Source organism: Ceratotherium simum, chromosome 18 (genome assembly GCF_057802395.1).
Source record: "Ceratotherium simum simum isolate JZ-2026a chromosome 18, ASM5780239v1, whole genome shotgun sequence".
Lineage (NCBI taxonomy): Eukaryota > Metazoa > Chordata > Mammalia > Perissodactyla > Rhinocerotidae > Ceratotherium > Ceratotherium simum.
In genome coordinates, this window is record NC_141917.1 from 51074370 (window position 1) to 51098919 (window position 24550).

The window sequence follows — 24550 nt, forward strand, 5'->3', positions numbered from 1 at the left end:
CCTGCCATTTGTGACATCATGAATGAACTTTGAGGGCATTATAGTAAGTGAAATAAGTTAGATAGAGAATGACAAATGTATGATATAACTTATACCTGGAATCGAAAAAAGCCAAACTCATGGAAACAGAGAGTAGACTGGTGGTTGCTAAGGGCTGAGATGTAGGGTAAATGGGGAGATGTTGTTCAAAGTGCACAAACTTCCAGTTGTGAGACGAATAAATTCTGGGATCTCATGTAAAACATGGTGACTATAGTTAATAATACTGTATTGTATACTTGAAAGTTGCTATGAGAATGGATCTTAAATGTTCTCATCACACACACACACACAAACACACACACATTCACATACACACAAAAGGTAATTATATGATGTGATGGATGTGTTAACTAACCTTATCATGGTAATCATTTCGCAATATATACGTGTATCAAATCATCATGTTGTACACCTTAAACTTATACAATGTTATATGTCAATTATATCTCAATAATGCTGAAAAAAAGAGGAGAAAACACAAATTACAAATATCAGGAATGAATGGTGGAACATCATTACTTATATTACAGACATTAAAAAAGACAATGAGAGAATATTATGAACAACTGTATTATAATAAATTTGACAATTTAGCTGAAATAGTCTAATACTTTTAAAGACATAATTAAGAAAAAAAACTCAAAAGATTTAGATAATACTCTACCCTATATCTAATAAATAAATTAAATTATTAATTAAAAACCTTCCCACAAAGTAAATTCCAGGCTCAGATGGTGTTACTGGTGAATCTATCAAACATTAAAAAAAAAAACAAAAAACAAAAAACACATCAACCTTACATATACAAACTCTTCCAGAAAATAGAATACTTTCTAATTCAATTTATAAGACTAACTTTATTCTGATATCAAAACCAGGCAAAGACATTAAAAGAAAACTACAAACCAATCCATTTTTTAAACAAATTGTATTAAAATAATTATATATTCATATGGGATAAAAAGGAACCTGAAACCTTACCTCACACCATACATAAAAATTAACTCAAAATGGATCACAGATCCAAATATAAAAGATAAAAGTATAAAATTCTAGATGAAAATATAGGAGAACATTTTCACAATCTTGAAGGAGGCAAAGATTTCTCAGAACATAAAAAGTATAAACCATAAAAGAAAAATTTTAAATTAGACCATCAAAATTTTAAAATTCTGCTTTTCACAAGACACCATTAAAAAATGAATGGCAGACAACAGACTTGGAAAAAATATTCACATTCTGTACACATGATGAAGGCTTTTACCTAGAATATATTGAGAACTCTTACAACTTAATAAGAAGAAAATTCTTCAGTTTAAAAAAAAATGGGAAAAGGATTTGAATAGACATTCAAAGATATACAAATGACAAATAAGCACATGAAAAGATGCTCATGATAACTAACATCATTATTTATCAGAAAATAGATGATCAACAAATTAAAACCACAATGAGATAACACTAAAATGCATAATAATCGTTAAAAGACAAAAGACTTAAAATAATAAATGTTTGCGAGGATCTGAAGTAATCAGAACTTTCATAGATTGCTAGTGGGAATGCAAAATGGTATAGTCACTTTGAAAAACAGTTTATTTATTATAAAGTTAAATGGACACATACCATACTACCAGCAGTACCACCCAAGAGAAATGAAAGCATATATCCATATCAATACTTGTACGTGGAAGTTCATAGCAGTTCTAGTCATAATAGCCCCAAACTAGAAACAACCTAAAATGTGATATGTGCTATTGTGATATGGAATACTATTCAGAAAAAAAAAAAACCTACTGATAGACACACCCACATGGATGAATATCAAAAACATTGTGCTAAGGGAAAGAAGCTAGACACAAAAGAGTCCTCACTACATAAGTCTAATTAAATGAAACTATAGAAAAGACGAGTCTCATCTATAGTGATAGAAAATAAATCTGTGGTTGTCTGGGGCCAGGGAAAGGGGGAGGAGGGTGGAGACTGACTGTAAAAGAGAACCAAGGGATTTTTTCAGGTAATGGAAATATTGATATCTTGATTGTGGTAGTGGTTACAGGGTTATATACATTTGTCAAAACTCATCGAACTGTACACATAATGAATGCATTTTTATTCTATGTAAATTACACTTAAATAATGTGTTAAAATGTACTCACAGAAAAGCGAACTCTTCCAGAAAATAGAATACTTCTTAACTCATTTTATGACTAACATTATTTTGATATCAAAAGCAGACAAAGGCATTAAAGTCCCAAATATCTTAGTGTGCGTTTATTGCTAGCCTTCTATCATGAAAACACAGCATTGATCAAGCAGTTAAAGACACCTAGGTACTTGCAGCAGGAGAAGGGAAGTTTGGATGAAAGAAAACAGCAGTAAAAGCTTCCTAACACAGCTCTGCTAATCTACCATTTTATCCTGAAGTCTTGCCACATTTCTCCTTTTTTAAAAAACTCATCTCCTAACCAGTCTTCTATAGAAAGTATATCCCTATTGGTTAAAACAAAACATTGATATTGATTTCCAAAGCAAGACCAATGTACCCCTGCAGCTTTCAATATAACTTTTAATACTTCTTTAAATTCTCTCAAAATTATACTCCACTCAATCACTATTAATTAATAACTGAGTTGTCACTTCTAAAAGATTTATGATCTTAAGACCTATTCTTTTTTGTGAAAAAAATCTGACATATCCAATAGCAGAAAGAGTAGCATAATGAACTCCCATCCACACATCAAGATTATAAAATTCTAGATGTTGCTATTCTTGCTTTATTTTTCTCTTCTTTCCCCCCCTTTTTTAAAAGCAAATCTCAGACATCCTGTCACTTCAGTCCTGCATACTTCAATATGCATCCTAAAAAATATGAATCTTTTTAAGGTTATTTATTTTTGCAAAATGTGGATACATTAGATAGCTTTCATAACATACTAGAGGTCTTGTTGAATCCTTGCCACCCCTCTTCAACATCATAATTTTCTCAACTTCTGAAACCTATGGCAACTACATAAGTAATAAAAAAAATTTTTTCAAAGAACATTCTTTTCTATAAGGTTTCATTAAGTGCTTTTGGCTTATAGCCTACATTAAAGCTAGACATGTCATTTAAATAGAAGATAAACCTCAATTTTTCATTCGACAAGGAAACGAATTTCTTGTTTTCACAAAGGTATGGAGAGAAATAAAAGTGGTCACTAAGGCCTAGCCAAAGAAAAAAGTTATCCCATAGCTGTTTAAAACAGATACTATAGCCCTACACAAGTATACACTGAGTGCAAACCATATTCTACACAATTTGAAGAAAGGTACTAAATATTCACACAGTTTAGTGACTCAGTAGGGGCACTTCTCAGTAATTCCTGGTCACATGTTCTTCACTGTGATGAATCTGCAGATATCATCTCATCACTTAACATCCATCCTACTAAATGATAAAAGTTTAAAAATTCAGTATACTTTATCTGAAAAGCATACTTGATATATTTACCATGGCTATTGCTTTGTTTCAGGAAGAATAGAGAGCACTATATTTTAATGACATGAGTTGTACCACAATTGACTTGCTAAGTTCCTTAAAGCGAAACCCTAAGATCTTAAAAGCAAGTAAAGGGATCTTCACCCATGAAACAGATTTTCCCTAACTGACCAAATAATAATTTGACATATTGAAATAGATAGTATGTTAAACACATCCTGCCTAGTTGTCTTGGGAAAAGGGGACAGGGGGATAACGACATAGTAATCAACTGGACGTGGAACGAAAGCCAATTTTCAGTCTGTCAAATAACATTTTTGAATAGAAGCATTTCTTCTGGCTCTCGGTATAAAGGATTTTGCGGATTCTCCTCCCCCGTTTTTAACACTCACAAACAGGAATTAGCTGTGAAATAGTTACTCCAAGGCACATTAATCCTAAGAGGTACATTCTACTTCTCTTTCACAATTCTTCTACCTAGGGTACAAACCATTCATCTTGGGAAGAATTAAAAGGAATTACCCATAAGGCCAACAAAACAAATCTAGGAAGCCTGAGAGTAGCCCAGTTAGAATCTTAACAAAAGATACAAAGAGCAATAAACCTTCACCTCCACTATTTAAGTACACACAGAACGGGACTTATAATGCATACGCTGACATTGACTAACTTGTGACTGCATGAGGTAATAGCGCTCTCATATGCACATTATTCATCCGCTGTATGTTACATGTCCTAACCTTTCAATTTAATTAAATCTAACAGAACCTAATAAATTCCGTCTGGTTGCATAAGATTATGACAGTCATTAATGAGCCAGATTTTTGAGTGAGTTGATGATAAACTAACTGACTGGTTAAGAGGGCTTTTCCCTTTTGTTCCCCTGCTGTTTATTGCAATGGAAACTAGAATACCAATATTTTTAGGACTTCATTAAAGTATAATACTGACTTTTCCCTGTATGTGAGTCAAGTCAGGTTTGAAACTTGCTGGTTACTTGAATTTACACATAAATCAATACCAATTTGGTAAAATTTAAATTGCAATTTTCAAAATAATGCAACAGATTGACCCAGCTTTACTCTCCACTTTGAAAAAAAAGAAAAAGGCTGAACTACAGATTTATCTCAGGAATGACCTCTGAGGCAAGTGTATAATAAACATTCATTTTCATTTGTTCTTTTTTTCTCCATCCATTTTTCTACCAAAAAAGCAGACTGTAAAATGTAAAACTTAAATCATACAAATGTCAGGAGTTCTTACAAATAGGCTGCTTGTTTTAGTTAAAAATGTTTGACTAATCATTTAAAGTTTTCAAACTTCTCTCCCTCCACATGTGGGTAAGCTTTTACATTTACTATCGCTTATTGTTTGAAATAAAGAAAGTAAGGGTTTTACTGTTTTTAGGAGGTGGGATGGTGAGAGAGCCATAGGATAGTTTTTGGCACAGATTTATTTAAAACAAATATTAAAAACTCCAGATCCACCTAAAAAGTGGTGAAGATGATATCTCACTGCTCTTGCAACATTTTTTTTTTCAATGACATAGAAGTACACCTGAAAATACAAGTTCCATAGCAATGATTGCAGAAGCTTTATGCTTGGAAAAGGTATGCTCACAGCTCTATTAAGAGTAAAAACTCAAAGAACAATTTATGGTAGTGGTGTTAATGATGATTTTAAAATATATATGTATTGTCACTTGAGGAAGAGAAAGATCATTAAGCATTTTGACTTTGAGGAACGGAGTGCTGAGTAGACCATGCTAAAGCTAAATTACTTCAAACGTATATAACAAAACTTAAGTGGAGTATAGTCACCGCTCCAAGTATACTAATCATTGAATCAGAAAGATTATTTAACAAGCCTCCAATTCTTAAGATAATTTATCCCAATACTCAAAATGATAACATTCTCTATTGAAATCAGACAAAAAGGCAGTAAAATACGGTTGAGCACAGGCGTTCCACACGGTAGTTAACGAGTTGCTCAAAAGAGTGGAGTTCTAAAATTTATTTTGATTTTCTTAAACTCACTCACTTGTGACCAATCTCATGTGCAATGGTAAAAGCTGAACCCAGGCCAATGTCTTCATTAATGCTGCAGCTCCTTTCAGGCTCACACATTCCAGCCACAGAGGCCAAGCCTGAATAAACAGAAGGAGACACAAAGGGTCAAGCCAAGGTGTTTCAGTCTTAAAAAGCCCATACTTATAAATGCCTGGATTCTTTTAATAACCTCCATGCACAGAAGGAGCAGTTGGCAAAAGGTTAACTTTCTAGTCATTTGCAAAATCACTGGGGGTAGTTTCACTTTGCCGGCTAGACATTAATATTTTTTGAACTGCAGTCAGTGCTGGAAAATGTCTAGACTAGGGGTTAGATTTATAAATTTTACTTCTGGTAACTTGGGACCACCTAGTAACTTGAGCCAGAAGAGGGAATTCAAGAAAGCATTTCTATTTTAACATTCTTCAGGCTGTAGAAAGCAAAATATATCCACATTATTTTTCTAAAGAGATCTGTTTAAGTTTAGTGGGTTCATAAAAATATACAAGCAACTTTTTAGTTACCAAAAAAAAAAAGGGAATCCCAAATGGTTTTTAAAAATCACATTTTTATAGAAACAAAAATGAATGATTCAAAAGAGAAAAAGGAGAACTGCTAAAGATGAGAAGTTTTTGCATTTTTTTAATCTTCTGAAATTAGTCTTGATAGTGATGCAATAATTTCTTTAAGTATTTTAATGGGAGGAAAGTCATTCACACATTCAGTGTAGTGCTCCCCTCTCCCACCCCCCTTCAATGCATTAGAGTTTTACTAATAAAGCAAAAACTACGGTGTTAATTCGCTGATTCTTGTGAAACGTTATGTTGCTCAAGGTATTCTTCCCTTGGGAATTTTAGTATGCAGAAGCTTTAATATTTACTTCCAAATGAATATCATGCTCTGTGAAGTAGTATGTAACTTTAAAACAGTGCTTAGAAAAAAATTTTGTGTGAAAGATAAAATGTCATGTGTTATAAGGAAATAGATGCCAAATAATACTTAACACACATAGAGACAAAAGTATTTAGAAGAAATTGAAGGAAAACTAGGAAAAAAATTTTACATGTTAGTAGTCTACTATGGTCACCCAAATACTAAGAATTACCTTCCCACCAAAAGTGATTTCAATCCAATTCAATAAATATTTCTTGAGTGCAATAAACAATGTCCTGCGCTAGGTACAGTTTCCCATTTGCCCTAATTTTGAATAGTAGTAAACGCTACTCAATTTATATTTTTACTGACAAGAAAGATCTAGAAATTGTGTTTCTCTGTATCTTCCAATATAAAATATCAAAATAATAACCACATTGGAACAGAGTTGAGGTTAGTGCTGTATTATGCTAATAGATTGTTTCCTTTTCCTGTTGTTTTATGTGGAAGGGGGAGTTAAGGAAGGGGTTGATTTCTGCCTCACAGAGTTATTATATAAATACTAGTGATACCCTTGTGCTGCCCATCCACTCACTTAGAAGTCTTGGGACCTGAAGAGGAAGAAGTAAAAAAAGGGACTAGTTAGGGTAGTTGGGGCAAGAGGACTTAATTTCTTTTTGGTTAATCAAAAATATTTAATGAGTGTTACTTCCAAACTCCACTGAGAGAGAGACAGATAGAGAAAGAATACAAAACAAGTTTGCAGTACAGTATCTGCAGCTTATGTATCTTAAGCTATTGAGTTAAATATGGTCCTTGATAGGGGAAGAGCAAAGCCACTCTTTGAATACTGTTTCTGTATTGAGATTTATGAAATTTGATTCAAAAAAAAGAATCACTAGAATAATTATTGCTAACTTAACATTTCTCATATTTCTGAAAATATATTATTGCATGGGTTAGCTTTTTGTTTGTTGTTGTTGTTTTTTTCGATATGTGCCATGTGGCTGTATTTTTAGTTGAGAATTCTCAATGACTCCCCAAGGTATTTGCAAGCACAGATTTACCACTGCATCTGATATAAAATCGTTAGCTCTACTAAAGGAACAACTTAAGAAAACATATTTGGAAAATAACTACTACTTGTTCAAAATATAAGGTTAATCTTAACTAAAATAAAAGAATAATTTAGATGCTAATGTATTTTCACAACCCCCCACCATTTATTGTATTCCTATAAAATTGAAGCTGTCAAAGTTCTTATGTGTGATTGTGTTAATAGGGGTTTGATACTATTCGGGTCATTTAGATTTCCTCAGTTTGATGGCTACAGTTTGCACCCTTAAATCTACTTAGCCATGTTACAATTGGTCATCAGAAGTACTAAGCAAGAGAATACCCAAGAATCAGCATAAAAACCAACATGAAAGATACCAGAATGATCACTCAAAAAGAAAAAACCTGATCAATTCTGTAATGATAATATATTTTCCAAATATGAAGGTCAACATATGCATATATATGCAGTTCATTCAGTTTTCACCATAACATATAGTATAAAAAATAATTTATAATGTTTTCTATTTGAAAAATAATTTATACTGAGCTTGAAAATGCATTGACATGTACCCAAGTATTAATGTATTGATTCTAGAAATTAGTAAACTATCAAAATTAGAACACAGTATTGTGAAAAAAAAATAAAAGGAGAGTAGGGTAGGAAAATATCTCAAATCTACTTTGGCAAAATGACAATAAAAGTACTAGGCAGTGTTATTACTAATATCTCAATGAAGAACATATCTCAATGCAAATAATCTACCATCAAAAAGCAGAATAGAATATGTATAGATATATACATCTATACATATATATTTCCTCAAAACATATATACTAGAAAAACACAAGCTCTAGCTTGTACCTTCTTTGAGGCTTAATGTGTATTGTATCTGAAATTGATTAAGCACTTAGTAAATGCTTATAGAATTTGAACAATAATAGAAGGGGTCAGATAAACAGTATAGATAATTTCTACGTTAAATAATAACACCAGTTCATTTTTTATAGTATTCTTTACAAAACACCTGTATATTTTCTTCCTTACATGATTTTAACAATATCCTTGCAGCATAAGGGCAGATATTACTACTACTCCATAGAGAAGGAAATTGAGGAACAAAGGGCTAAATAAACCATAAAAGTTAATGCACTAAAACTGTCAAAGCCAGTAGTTGTTTTCAGTTCAGGGTCCCTCCCTTTGGATTACATTGGTTTTGTAAACCTAAAACACTACGAAGAAAATCTTTTTGATTTGAGCCTCTCAGCAAAGAGAGCTCTTTATGTGTTATGGTTTTCAACTAGCAAACTTCTCCACCATAATACTTGTCAGTGGCTAACTGGGATTTCTTCTTTAGCCATAAATCCCGAGGGAAATGGAGTAAGAGAAGCCTGAGAAGGCAGGTAAAATTATCAAGAGAAATTTTCATCTCTGAAGAGATGTTTCACTGAACCCAGGAATTTGGGTAACACCTTTTCTCCCACCTTTTCTTTAAATGTGATCTTCCCAAAATTCTTATGAGGTGCATAGGAATAGATTTCATAACTCTATATCAAAATAACTCTTATAATTTTTTTTTTTTTTTGGTGAGGAAGATTGGCCCTGAGCTAACATCTGTGCCAATTCTCCTCTATTTTGTATGTGGGATGCCACCACAGCATGGCTTGACAAGTGGTATGTAGGTCTGCACCTGGGATCCAAACCCACGAACCCTGGGCCACCGAATCGGAGCACGCAAACTTAACCACTACACCACTGGGCCAGCCCCCATAACTATTCTTTTACAGATAAGAAAACTGAAACTTGTCATAGAGAATCTAGAGAATTTACCTTCAGTCACTTAACTTCTGAGTCTGTAAAAAGTCTCTATGACACTAAAAATATTAGGAAAAAAAACTCCTGTTTCTTAAAATAACTCTAGTTGCTTAATAATTTAGTCTACTTGAAAGCTACTATGTTCCTCCATTTGTATTTGCAGTTGACTTTTAACCAGTATAAAGTTATGCTCTGGAACAAAATGTGATTTCTTAATTCCTAGAATACTACAGAATTGCTTTTTAAAAAACATATAATATTTGGGGAGAACAAGAAAGATAATCCTGTCCTCCACTTCTGACTGTAATATTTTACAAAATTGCCCTTTTTTGCTCATGTAATAAAAATTTCCAATAATATGTTAATTTATGGGGATACATACTCTTTTCACCAAATGGCACCAAAAGAAGTACTGTTCTTAATGCCTCTCCTTTAAGTATCCCCCAACCTTTTCTTCCTTTCCTTTCCTAGCCCAAGATTTGAAGATGCTGGTTGCTTTCATTTGCTCTCAAACTCCTTGGTAGTTTTGGAAAATACATTACAAAGATGGATTATATGAAAATGAGTGGTAACTTTTGATTTATCATTATTGTTTGACGATTTTAAATCAGCTTCTAAGTTGTTTTTAATCATCATTCTACTTGTTTCGTACTAAGTGACGTACCCACAAAGTTCAGGTTTAACAATTTATAGGAGTAATTTCAGATGTGCCAGAAAGGAAAACTACCAAATGAATAATAAAGGGTAAAGCCATTGGACCAAAAAGACAATCTGAACTATCTTCCCTTTATAAAAAACTTACCCAGTGTTCCACAGGGCTTATTTTTATAAGTGCAGATATCATATCTATAGAGGAGAAAAAAGAGAGATGAAATTCGTAATCTGATCAAATTTGTAAAATATTTTCGTATATTTATCACATTTCTTTTTTGGATCTCTGGTTGTCAGACCACAATCAGTGCAATTATGAGCAGCCAGCTGGAGTGTCGGCATTTTCAGCACTCTGGGGTACTCCGCCGGCTGCACTACACTCACAGCCTCTGGCTGCAAGCCAGTAGGACACCTGCCAGTAAGAAAGAAAGGTTAAAGTAGATTTTTGTAATTGTGAGTTCCATGAAACCATCTACCATACTGTTTTGAAGCTGGAATAGCTTGTCTGCAGATTGCTACTGCTTGTACAAAAAGCAAATGGGTGGCTTTTTATTCCCAATCTCTTTTGAATCTGCTGGAATATTTTCTTATTATAGCCACAGATTGCATTTTATACTTCTGAGCTATAAGCACTATTTGCAGTTCCTTCAACTCTAACACAGATTCTTGTTTTTTTTTAAAAAAGGAACTACTACAATACAGCAATGGGAATAAAATTGATATCACATAGTTTTCCTAGGTGTATACCAGCAATTTAGTGTGGTTAATAGGAATATTTTTAAGTGATTTTACAAATAGCTAAACAAATAGCTCAATAGAAAGCTGGTCTAATGTTGGTCAGATCTATTCTAATGTGGTCCTGCATTATAACGCAATACAAAAGATGGAGTCCATAAAGCAATGTTGCATGTTTTAAAATATATTACATTTAGAATGCTAAATCAATATTGATGTGAACATATATTTTAAGAATTTTTATGATATCCTTGTAAACCAATCTTTAAAACAAAAGTATTCAGAGTTTCTAAAGTGAGAATAAAAAACAAATTTAAGAAGACTAAACATTTTTATTTGCCTATGTTTTATACCAGAAATGAAAAGCTTTTTGGTAAAAAATAAAATTCCACAAACTACAGGAAAATCCAAGTTGTAAAAGTTTTCTTTTATTGAATATATATAATAGTTAGTCCATATTACTGGGGAAAGGGGTTAGTAATTAATCTCATTCTTGTTCATCAGATCAAAATGTATTTTCAAGAAACAAATATTATAATCAGCATATCACTATGTTGTTGAACTCATTAAAATTCCTGGAGATTCTCTTTGTCTATTATTAGAATTTCAAACTCTTCGTCTTGTTCACTTTACATTTGAGGAAAGGGATCTCTTCTTCTCTTGCATAACTTTCTCTTCTGACCATTCACATATTCATCCGCTCTCTTCTCTTGTAACTGGTAAACCACAAGATTGCCGTATCCGGTACACTCTTGAATGTAAGATATAGAGAGGGTACTTGGTGTGTTTACCAAAGCACCAGAAAGTATATTCTGGGTGTCACAACCAATTTATCTTGTGATCATCATCTGTAATGCCTATGACATTACATAGACACAACCCATACCAGCAGGCTTCAAGAAAATGTAAACAAAGACTTTTCAGGGGTAACGCAGATATAAATGTTTAGATGGAATCTATTTCCAAATCCCTTACTTTCATATGTGCCCTTTCCTAAAACTGATCTGCCTGAGAATGCACCTGCAAGCCACCAGTGTTCCTTTCCTCTTTTGCCTTTCACAATCACCCTGTTCCTACTTTACAAAAGAGAAAGCATACTTCTCACCCATCCCAAACTTTGTTCTGGTGCATTGCTCCCCGGGTGTAAAAATCTCCAGAGCATAACGCAAAGGGATAATTCAAGAACGCACTGATCCTGGAGGATAATCCCTATGAGCAAAGCAAGAAAAATTGAGGGGGATGATGCTTATTTCATCCTGGCAAGACTGTGTCTTTCTGCCAGTCTGACTGTAAATCAATCTATATATCTGTCTCACAATTAGAATTTAGAAGTGAGATGGTTGGCATGGAGTGTATTAACATGTTAATTTGATCTAAAAAATGAAGTCAGGTTTCTTAGTGACAGACAATAAGTCTGACTTAGCTAAGTAGTTTGGCAATGAGGACTGATTTAGCGATTAAATTATATGGTGAACATTTTTCAAGATTGAATGAAATAGCTCCAAAATTTCGACAAAATTTATTTAAAGCATATATATAATATACAATATGTTTTTAATTATAGTATCTGTAGCTACTTAAACTTAGGATAAAAAGTATTTTAGATATCAACTTTAAAGTATGCAAAGTGGCACATAATTTTTCAAAATTATTTTAGGAGGCAAATTAAGCAAAAAGTTTGAAGACCACAGACAAATACAACTTATATTTCCACCTCAAAGCAGTCCTTCCTCATCTCCTCTTATTACCCTCATATTTTCTATACCTTTTATTTTACACTCATGATGAATATTATTTCAATCTGCCATGATTGCCCAAAATACATACACAAAGGCTAAAGCCATCAACAAATAATGCAAGCTAAAGGATCTTAGATGAGATCATTTTATTTGCATTTTCTTCAGCTTTCCCCAATCCTCTAGCATACCTGTAGAATTCTCTATAAGACATTCTATAGGGAAAAGGCACGCCATTTTCTCATGGCTTTTGCATTCAATTCACATTGTATCCTTCTCTATTCCTTATTCACAGAAAGCAATTATGATCATGCGTTTACCTTTAATACCAAGTACTGAAGAGCAACATTTTTACATTCATTCTTTCATACTTGGATTTGCTGAGCACCTATCATATGCTAAGGTATAGTACCATATACTAGAATCTAAAGATGGATAAATAAGTTAGTTGTGGCCTATTTGGGAAAAGACACATAAGCAGATAAGTTACAAAATAATGTGAAAAGATGATTAAATAAAATAAATGTTGGGGCTGGCCCCATGGCTTGGCAGTTAAGTGCGTGCACTCCGCTACTGGCGGCCCACGTTCGGACCCTGGGTGCGCACCGACGCACTGCTTGTCTGGCCATGCTGAGGCGGTGTCCCACATACAACAATTAGAAGGATATGCAACTATGACATACAACTATCTACTGGGGCTTTGGGGAGAAAAAGGGAAAAAAAGGAGAAGGATTAGCAATAGATGTTAGCTCAGGGCTGGTCTTCCTCAGCAAAAAGAGGAGGATTGGCATGGATGTTAGCTCAGGGCTGATCTTCCTCACACACACACAAAAAAGAAATGTAAATAAAAGTTAAATTTACACACAATAGAGCCAATACTTGTTAGATATTCTAATGATTATTACTTCCATAGTCAAATTATATACAAAATCCTGTGGAATTACAGAGGAAGGAGCAATTCCACAATAGAAAACTAGGGAATAGATTCATATAGGACATAACATCTGAAACAGATTTTAAAGACTTAGCCAGACAAAACAGAGAACTAAAGACATTGCAGGCAGAGAACAGAATAATCAAAGGAACAGAATCTGGAAAGGGCATGGCACATGCAGGGAACTACGAGAAGTCCAGAGAGGCTGAAACACTGAATGTGTGGAATAAAATATCAGAAAATGAATTTAGAAAGTTAGTGTGCAGAAGACAGAGTATTAATATTAATTACTTTGAATGTCAAACCAGATTTGTTTTTTCCTGTAGGCAAAAGAAACTTAGAAAATAGTTTGCATAAAAGGAAAGTTTTCTTTTTTATTTATATGAGTGTGTATACAGATTGAATTTGTTTACAGATAAAAATCTGGAAAGATAACAGTGAGTATCTAAGGAAGAGGTGGGAGACTAGGAAGAATTTAATGATTTTTACTCCATTATATATATATTTCTGTATAACCAACATTTAATCAGAAAGTGTTTCCACTATGCCTGTTTCTGATGATCAACACAAGAGATAATTGATAATTAGCCTAATGAATGTTTAATAAATGTTGAAAATGTGTTTTTCATTGAAGAAAGAAATTAGTGGTGTTCCAGATCTGTAGATTGGCCAAAATATTTCAGAGATACTTCCCTAGTCTGCATGAGCACTTACAAGAATCCAGCAAACTTTGTAGGCCGCACACTTAGGTAAAGCATCTGAGATTTGTCTTGTGTGTCCACTCAGTGGTTTGGAGAATCATAGTGCCAGATGACTAATATAAGGGCAACAGAATTCAGTCCCTAAAATATGTTCATGTATATACTGAGTGCATTTTTCATGCCAAGTGTTGTCAGAGCACCTAAATAACAGAGAGCAGGAATGTCATCAAGCTGATAAAATGAGGACTATGAACTATTTTATACTTCCTTGTTTGTTTAATAAATAGGTATATGCTTAATGGAATTTGATTTAAAACTCCCTTCATTATAACTGATAACAACACTCACTCACCAAACCCTAAGAGTTTGCCTGATCATGTTAGCTTAGGTCAGTTTGAAACAATAAAAATTCCTGATTGACAAAAGGAAGAGTTGATACGGTAATAAGAAAAATAATTTACATGTGACTATATCCACTATGGTATATACTTCTAAAAGATTTCTCTTCTTTAGGCTATTATTATAATTGTGAGCAGAAGGAAGACTTTGCACATGAATTAAAAACTTTAGACAGTCTTATCCATGAATTACATAATACAGAATCAAGTGTATTATATAGAAATCCGGAATGATAAATCTAAAAAGCCTAAGTTTCTATTCACGGTAAGCTTTCTCAACTGTATTGAATATCCACTTCAATAAAGAATTGATTAATACAAATATATTTCCCTACCTTGATTGCATGTGCTTACCCAACAATGTGTTACATGTACATAACAAAATGATCAGCACAAGTGCTGAGACATTAAAAAAATTAAAAATTGCTTTAATTCAGTTACTTTTATATTTTTATAAACTTACTATTCTTTAACATTTTACTTTTTTAAATTTCTTTTTTGTGCATTATTTCTTATTCCATGTATTCTCTCATAACTATTTTTTCTTCTTTTTCATGTATAAATTTCTGATTCTTTCCCTTCCTCTAAACAATTCTCTTTGCTGCCAGCCCCATATTTCTACAAACGATCAGAATCTTGAGAAGTTAGCTAAATTCAAGCTATAATACACTTAAGCCATGATGTCCCAAATTAGGCCGAGTTATTTCAGCTCGTATATATATTTCTCAGTCTTTTCATATCTTACCTTTCAACATCATTTTTCAATAGTATTCCATGGCAATCCTCACAAATTTCACACTGCACCCCTTTCTTTCTCCTGACTTTCTCATTTTTACCTTGCATCAAATTCACTCTATACCCTATCAACTCTTCCCCGCCATACTGTGGTTTTGCCTTATTTTCCTCCAAACCTGAGCCACTTCAGGAAAAATTAAAAAGAAAAATAATTCAAGGAATCTTGCTTTATCCTAAAGATATGATTGGTGTGCTTTTAGGATTTATCTTGCTGTACAAATTGAAGAAAGAAGAGACTGAGGAAAAGGAGTTCCCTACTGCCCACCCTCAGCATCCTTTAAATAAAACAATCTCTACTAAATTTTGACCAGCCCAGATGTGGCAGGAGCCCCTAAACCTAGGCCTTTGGTCCAAACTGCAGACTAGGCTACAAAGTACACTGGAGTCCTAAGAAGTGAGATCAAAGCTGAAATATGATTAGAAAATGTTCTCTGGCTTCTGAATTTGAATAGAAAAACAACACCTTATCATTGTGGTACTTTTTTTTGTTTTCATAAAGGGACAATAAAGAGCTCAGGGCAGATGAAAAAAAAACTAAGAAACATGATCTTAAGGACTCTATAAAAAGTCAGATACCTAAAAGAAATTAGGGCTCTGCTTTTGGATGAGTAGATGAATGCACACGCTGTCATTCCCTTATCCTAAATTCATAAAGTTGGATTGATTAAGCAAGATCAAAACCAGAGCTAGCTGAATACCTGTTACTATAACATTGGTATACTTACTTTTCTGCTGTGGATACTTTCAACTCTTTAATCTCCTAATCACTTTTGGCTAGGCATAGCTATCAGAAGAAACTGACCAAACAAATGATTAAGTTCCATTTTAAGGTCTGCAAAATGTAGCACTACCTTACAATGATGAAATACCTGGATGGGTTCTTAAAACCTTTTCCAAAAACTACATTCCATTCTTATGTAAGAGAAACAGTCATTGCAAAGAAGCATTCCTTTCAATGATTTAGTTTTGAAAATGGAATGAATCAAAATTTAAACTTTGAGTCTCATTTGTTTAACACTGAGTCACAGACTTAGTTGCAAACAGAATGTCCTATGTACTGTGCTGTCTCATTTAGTTCTCTTAGATGTGGTGGAGAAAGCCAAATGATAGGAATACAGCACTTTTCTGCTTTCTTTACATGTACTGAGGCAGCAGCATTGTAAAACTGACTTCAGCTCTAAAGACAATTGTAATAAAATAATGGAGAGAAAAAATTATTATTATTATTATTATTATTATTATATTTTCTGCTGAGAAAGATTGGCCCTGAGCCCCAACATCTGTTGCCAATCCTCCTCTTTTTGCTTGAGGAAGACTGCCGCTGAGCTAACACCCTTGCTAATTCTCCTCCATTTTTTTGTATATGGGATGCCGCCACAGGATGGCTTGATGAGCGGTGTATACATCCGTGCCCGGGATCTGAACCCACAAACTCTGAGCCACTGAAGTGGAGCGTGCAAACTTAACCACTACACCACTGGGCTGGCCCCAAGAAAAAATTATTTTAAGCCAATATATGCAAGAATGTATACCACTCTTTATGATAAATGAAAAAGATTATTAGACCACTTATCTTATAATGGGCTGCTATAACAGAATACCATAGACTGGGTGGCTTAAACAACAGACATTTATTTCTCACAGTTCTAGAGGCTGGTAAGTCCAAGATCAAGGTGCCAGCAGATTTGGTATCTGGTGAGAGGCCGCTTCCTAGCTTGTGGACAGCCGCCTTCTCCTTGTGTGCTCATATGGCCTTTTATTGATGCTTACTCATCAAGAGAGAGAAAGCTCTGGTGTCTCTTCCTCTTCTTATAAGGGTACTAATCCCATCATGAGGGCTCCACCCTCATGCCTCATCTAAACCAAATTACCTCCCAAAGGCCTCACCTCCAAATACCAACACACAAGGGATTAGGACTTCAACACTGGAAGTGGGGAGAGGGGATGCAGGGTGGGGATGACAAACATTCAGTCCATAACATTCCATCCCTACCAGCCAAATTCATGTCCTGCTCACATACAAATACATTCATTCCATCTCAACAGCCCCAAAAGTCTTGACTCATTCCAGCATCAACTCTAAAGTTCAGAGTCTTATCTAAATATCATTTAAATCAGATATAGATGAGACTCTATGTACAATTCATCCTGAGGCAAAATTCCTTTTCAGCTGTGAATGTGTGAAACCATAAAAATTATGAATTTCCAAAATTCAATGGTGGGACAGGCCTACGATAGATGTTCCCTTTCCAAAAGGGAGAAATCAGAAGGAAGCAAGGAGTGATGAGTCCCAGGTAAGTCCAAAACCCAGCATGGCAAATACTATTAGATCTTAAGGCTTGAGAATAATCTTCTTTCGTCTGATGTTCTCCCCTATGGACCCACCGAGGCGGTGGCATCACCCCATGGCTCCACGGGTTTGCCCCACCTCTTTAGTTTGGCAGGGCTTTCTGCAAGGGCCTCACCCACTCTACTCTCTATGAGGGCCCTCCCAGGCAGCTCTGCAGGGTGGTGGTCCTGTCCTTGGTTCCAAGGTAGAGGCTGCCTTGCCTCCCAAGCCATGCACTCTGGGCCTGTGATGGGAGTAGCAGCCCTGGTGATCTATGAATTGCCTTTGGGGTCATTCTTCCCTTTTCTTGAAGGATAATGCATGTTCACAGCCTTCCTTCATTCAATCCAATTTTCTTTGTTTCTTTTAGTCCCAGCTGGCAGTGTTTCTCCTGGTAAAACCTCAAATCTATTCCTGACTCTGTTGAGATGGCTGATTAGGTCTGTAGTTCACACCCACACTAATCTCTTTATCAAATGGTCAGTCAGCCACGCTCTTAGTCTTCTCTTCTGAACATGCTTCCTCATTTTTTGCAATATGGACAGGTTAAAAACTTTACCTAATCTTTAAATTCCAGCTCCTTTTTTGTTAACAATTCCTTCTTCAATTCATTTCTCTTCTCTCACATATTACTATCAGCAGTCAGGAGGAACCAAGCCACTCCTTCAAATGCTTTGCTTAGAAATCTCCTCAGCTCAATATCCAATTTCATCACTCACAAGTGCTACCTTCCACAAAACATGAGAACACGAACATAATTCAGCCAAGTTCTTTGCCACTTTATAACAAAGATCACCTCTTCTCCATTGTCCTATAACATATTCCTCATTTCTGACTGAAACATCACCAAAATGGCCTTTACAATCCATATTTCTACCAAAATTCTGCTCATGATTATCTGTGTATTCTCTAAGAAGATGGAAGCTTTCTCTACAACTCTCCTCTTTTCTTTACGAGCTCTCACCAGAATTGTCTTTAAAAATCCCTTCTCAGCCATCTTGGCTTCTTCTAGCATGCACCTCAAAACTCTTCCAGCTTCTACTCATTATCCAGTTCCAAAGCTTCCACATTTTTAGGTATTTGTTACAGCAGCACCCCACTTCTCAGTACCAATTGCTGAAATAGTCAGCTTGGGCTGCTATAACAAAATACCAAAGCCTGGGTGACTTAAACAACAAATGTCTATTTCTCATAGTTCTGGAGGCTAGGAAGTCCAAGATCGAGGTGCTGACAGATTTGGCGTCTGGTAAAGTCCTTCTTCCTGACTTGCAGAGAGCCATCTTTTTGCTGTATCCTCACATGGTTGAGAGAGACACGGCTCTGGTCTTGTCATCTTCCTATAAGAACACTAATCCTGTCATGGGGGCTCCACCCTCAAAAAAACCTCATCTAAATCTAATTACCTCCTAAAGGCCCCACCTCCTAGTACCATAACATTGGGGGTTAAGATCAGCTTATGCATTTTAGGGGAACACAAACATTCAGTCCATAACACCACGTTAAATAAATAGGTAATTTGCTTTGGTTTATGTACCTCATTTCACAGGTTACATCTTTGATAATATTCATGTCTTTGTCTAAATGACATTAATTATCTGGGGAAAGTTACTTGGTAATATTTTTGAATGCCTAAAACTTAAGACCAACCATATGTATACTATCTGATGAGGTGACATATTTATTATTATTATGTAAACATCTCATACAATAGTTCTCAAAGATATGTCAAGGTTATTTGCTTAATAAATATTAGATACTTTTAGATACTAATTCCTGTCATATGTCAGAGGCTGCCCATGTTTTTGCTCATGGAATGAAGTAAAAATTTACCATTGGTTTGTAAAATATCTCCCTGGCTATTCACATTACAACATGAGTTTTCTGTTCATTCTACTAGGATGTTTCTACTGGGAAGCATAGAGATAGTTAGCCAGGAATGCCTTTTGCCCTTGCAAAATTGTCCCCAAAGCATTGCAAAATATTGATCCAGCTGACAAGATTGAGACTTTCATATCTAAATTATAAAAGCCTACCAACACAGGATTTTCACTCCTTTGCAATCATCAATAACCTCAAATCAACAGATTATCATATTTGTCCTCTGGGCCTTTCCTTATTACTATTTCAATCATTTTCCATCTTCTAGTTAACTAAGTAACTTTCTCTTTGATTGTTTTGTCAATAAATCATGATATATTTATTTACAATGAATAAATTGTTACTGTATTTCTACATTTTCACAGAAATGGGATAGTACATTGTTTGCATCCCTGTCTTGTAGTTACCAATATATTTTGAACATCTTTCAATGTTAGTAAAGACATATGCACATCATTTTACTAGCTTTATCAAGTTCCTCTGTATGGCTGTAGCAAAATTTATTTAAACAATTTCCTATTGTTGAAAACTTAAATTGCTTCCAAGTTTTCACTGATATAAACTTAATTGCAATGAACATCACTATATCTTTGCACATTTGTCTTATAATTTTTCCACCATAAATTCCTAGAAGTGAAACACATTGAAGGATTATCATTCATATTGTCATGATCTCGCCCCTGCCCACTTCTCTAGCCTTATGTCCCCCTCTGTCCCCTCTTTGCAATCTCAAGCCATATTTGCCCTCTTTTCGTTTCCTAAACATACTCATGTTTCCTACCATTTCATGAACTTTGACCTTGCTCTTCCCTCTATCTGAAACACTTTTCTACCAACACCACTCTCATTGTTAGGTTATTCCTACTGATCTTCCAGATCCTTAGTCAATGTACTTCCTCTGACTAGATGAGGTTTCCCTAATACATATTTGTTGAGCTCCCTATATTTCTCCTTCATAGCTATTCTTAGACTGGTAATTTCATATATGTGTCTTTCCCATTAGATTGCAAATTCTTTGAGATTAGAGACTGGTCTATTTCTCTCACTACTGTATGCCAGCACCTTGTACAATGCCTAGAGCACAGTAGTTATTTCGCGTTTATAGAATTAACGCCCTCTAGGGGCCGGCCCAGTGGCGCAAGCGGTTAAGTAGGTGCGCTACGCTGCTGCGGCCCTGGGGTTCACCGGTTCGGATCCCAGGTGCGCACCAATGCACCGCTTGTCAAGCCACGCTGTGGCGGTGTCACATATAGAGTAGAGGAAGATGGGCATGGATGTTAGCCCACGGCCAGTCTTCTTCAGCAAAAAAAGAGGAGGATTGCCAGATGTTAGCTCAGGGCCAATCTTTCTCACAAAAAAAAAAAAAAAGAATTAACGCCCTCTAGAAAGGAGGTATCAGTTTATGCTTCCACAAGCCCATTTCCCAATATCCTTGTCAACAGTTAATAGGAAGAAAGTTATTTTAAGGTATCAAAATACAATTGGATAATGAAGTTTTTGTGTGTTTGCAAGGGAAGCAGAAATTTTTTAAAGGTACATTTAATATAGCGTTGCTTTGGTAAATAGATAATGGAATAAGTCTGATTCATTAAAAATTTATCTACTAAAAGATTCTCTCATATTAATGGATCAAAAAATTAAACTGTTTTTTCAACTAATATTTACTGAGAGCTTACCATGTTTCAGAAAAATATCCTTACCATGTAAGGAAAACCATGAACAAGACTAACATATGCTCTTCATCTTAAGAAGATTAGAAACTTTTCTAAGATCTGTAAAGGTTTAATCAGGCATCATCAGAAAGAGAAAAATGTTTTCACTCTTTTACATCACTGGAGTACAGTTTACTGGACTGAACTTTGGTCATTTTAGAGTTATTTTTATGTCCTTTTTCTTTGTTCTTTCACATGAACTGAGTAATCTTTCCTCAGTGTAGCTGTATTCATCCTTTCAGTTCCAACCCTACTTATAACTCCCTAATTTATATTCTTAAGTATCTCTTATTGGGATGAATGCAAATAACTGTTATCCAACTCTATCTTATACATAGCTTATTATTCCTAAAGCAGAGCTCTGCTTAAAATCTAGCTTTAATTTACCTTTCTAGAATTATCTTTTACTTCTCCCTACATATGTCTTCTACTCTAGCCAAATTTGACTATATACTCACCACTCTCTAAAAACGCCTTGATCATTCCTGTGTCCACACGTTGTTCATGCAATATCCTCCTCCCACTTCCATTGTGAAATTCTAAACATCCTTTAGGTTCAGTGCAAATACTTCATCCTTCACAAAGCCTGAAGTAATCTATCACTTCTCTAATTATTATTGCATTCTTGTGTTTCACAGTGTTGTTTTATACCACAGTTACTTACATAATCCTCATTTTCCTCTCAAATACTGTCATCAATAATATTTAGGGAATATAATAAAATCTGCCCATCACCAAAAGAAAAAGAAAGAAAAAAAGAACAAAAAACAATGACTATGAGAGTTTTACAGGTTTTTGATCCCTGGGATATTTATATTTCTCATTGTAAAATTATTAAATTGTATTCGGATTATGATTAAGCTTTTCATGTGGTTTAGCTACAAGGAAGAAATGTGCTGATTATGCTAATTTATATATTCTAGTCCACTGTCAACTATATTTTTAATTGTAAATTAATAATGAGTGGGACATTTTGATTTCACATAGATAAATTTCAAGAGTTTGGTTAATTGTGAGTGTATCTTTAAAAGTGGATTTGTTGCTGACAAGAAATCTGGTTTTTAAATCTCCAAGGTCAAGGGCCACGTTCTAGAGTATACTAAATTCATCTAGTTAATAAATGCCATCCTGAGACATATATCACCTTCTTTAGGAAGTAAATAGCAAGAATCTCAATATTCCCTTGTAGCTGCATGGACAAACCCACCACATATTTTTAATATGAAAATATTTACAACCATTATAGTACCTAGAACAAAAATGAATAAAATTTTTGAACAAAAAAAAGTTGGTTTTCTAAAAAATAAAATAACAGAAATCAGAAAACAAATTATAAAAAAATATAACTTCCTCTAGTATTAAGAAAAAAATTATATTTGACATGAACTTATAATGGAAATGTTTTATAAAGCAATGAAAAATTGATCAGTCCATTTTATATTTATAATATAAGGTCAGTTTATACAAATCACATTACAACTTTACTACATGTAAAATTTTTTTTTCTAAATTTTTATTATAGCATCTTTTTAGTTTTACAGAACATGGTAGACCACAACAGGCCTTCACCTTAAAATAAAGCATACAGCTTATTTTGTCTTCTACCTCAAAAACCTCAAAACCAAAGACGCTATTTAAAGCAAAAAAGGAAAAGCATAATATACATGTAAAGCATTGCTCAATAGGGAGAAGAATTTTTCTATTGTTAGTGTATGGGTCTTAAAAGACCAAAAATCTAACCACAAGCAACCAATAGTCTAGTTTGGTTAGGCAGTACTTTGATAGTTGATTTGCAAAAATAAATCATTTTTATTTATGGTCAGGCAAACTATTTAACAACACTGATTTTGAAAGCCCAACTGTATTTTTAAAATGCATGTGAAAGGGCTACTCTAGTTTAATATTTGTAAATACGTATATAAAAGTTAAAATCTAAAATAAAAATATATTTAAACTTCAACATAATCATTTCTCTTTTTTATTGATATTTCATCAAACCAATTAATAAACAATAACTGTCATTTGTCTTCTAAAGCACGGTCTAGTTAAAAGAAAGGGGGGAAAGGAGTCATATTGACTATCTTTCTGATTTAATGGAACATCATACTACACTGTCTGATTAACAGAATTGATTATAACTCAAATTACATTACCTCTATCAGGTCAACTAGACATATTTTCCTTAAGGATTGATGATAAGTCAGAATTTTTCAATCAACTGATAATTTTTCTCAGTCAGAAGAAAAGAATGAAAAAATTGCAGGTTTACCCAAATGAGCTACTAGAATAAGAAACGCCTCAAGTGCCCTTTGAGCAGTTTGATGTTATCAATAAGGATCTACAGTGTTACAAAAGATTTCAAATGTCCCATATTCACTTATTCGAAACACTCTAAGTATAAAATTTTCCTCAGAGCTAATCTAAATCCTTCATGCTGCAGGTTAGGTTGATTTCTTTCTGTTTGACCTTCAGTGAAGATTGAGAACATCTGGGCTCCATCCTTTACACAGAAGTTAAATATCTCTAAGTCTTCTCTTCCCTGAAATAATAATAATCCTTGCTACTTTAAAATTTTTCTTTTAGGTTTCTTTTTCAACCCTTTAATCATCTTTGTGGTCCTCCTCTGAACTTTCTCCAAGTTCTCCATGTCCTTCTTTAGTGGTAGAGCCCAGAACTAGAAACAATGCTCTCATAAGAGTCTGACCAGTAACAAATACAATGAGAAAATAATCTCAAGTTTCCTACATTCTTGGTTCTTATTTATGCGACCTTGTAGTGTGTTTGCTCTAACCACAATACTACATTGTTAACTGATACTAATCTTACTATTCCTTTACTACTAAGGGGGTTTCCAACTTTACTTAAATATAGTCAATTACTCATCCTCTGGAGTTTATGCTATTTTTCCTCTCTAACCATACTGCTTTATATTTGTCCCCCACTATATTTCATTATCCTAGTTTCTAATCAATATTCCAATTTGTTAATTATTTTAGTCTAACACTGCTTTCTACCATGATATAAGGGATTGATGCCTCTTATCATATTTCTCTCCAACTCTAATTGCCAATAATTTATTAAGAATGTTAGGACATCTAATCATTACATGTCTATAAGAGAGGTTTAAATGTTCTAAAAATCTAAGTGCCAGAATTCATCATCATCTGAAAAAGCATGATTGTGAAGGCCTTGTTAAATCCGCTCCATCACCTTCAGGTCCCAGCCCTATACTGACTGTCTCAGGGGCTAGAGGGTATAAGGTATGAAAAACCAAAACGCTTTCATAACTTCATTCAAGTCTCAAAAAACTAGGTTTAAAATTTCCCAATATATTGACCAATTTCCTTTGCAGAAAACAATGAAAAGCT

The 24550-nt window shown here is 34.2% G+C and overlaps 1 protein-coding gene across 5 annotated transcripts in view; it reads right to left on the reverse strand.

Moving 5' to 3' along the window:
- The window catches only part of ADAMTS6 (ADAM metallopeptidase with thrombospondin type 1 motif 6), a 336164-nt gene that overhangs the window by 183576 nt on the left and 128038 nt on the right, over window positions 1-24550 (reverse strand). For all 5 annotated transcript variants that reach the window (XR_015555122.1, XM_087443329.1, XM_087443330.1 and 2 more), the window contains exons 7-8: window positions 10116-10159; window positions 5561-5666 (exon numbers count right to left, since the gene is read on the reverse strand). Coding sequence is in view for 4 of the 5 variants with exons in the window: in XM_087443329.1 (XP_087299455.1) it covers window positions 5561-5666; window positions 10116-10159 (150 nt within the window). In the remaining variant the exon portion in view is untranslated. The remainder of the gene's footprint in view (window positions 1-5560; window positions 5667-10115; window positions 10160-24550) is intronic.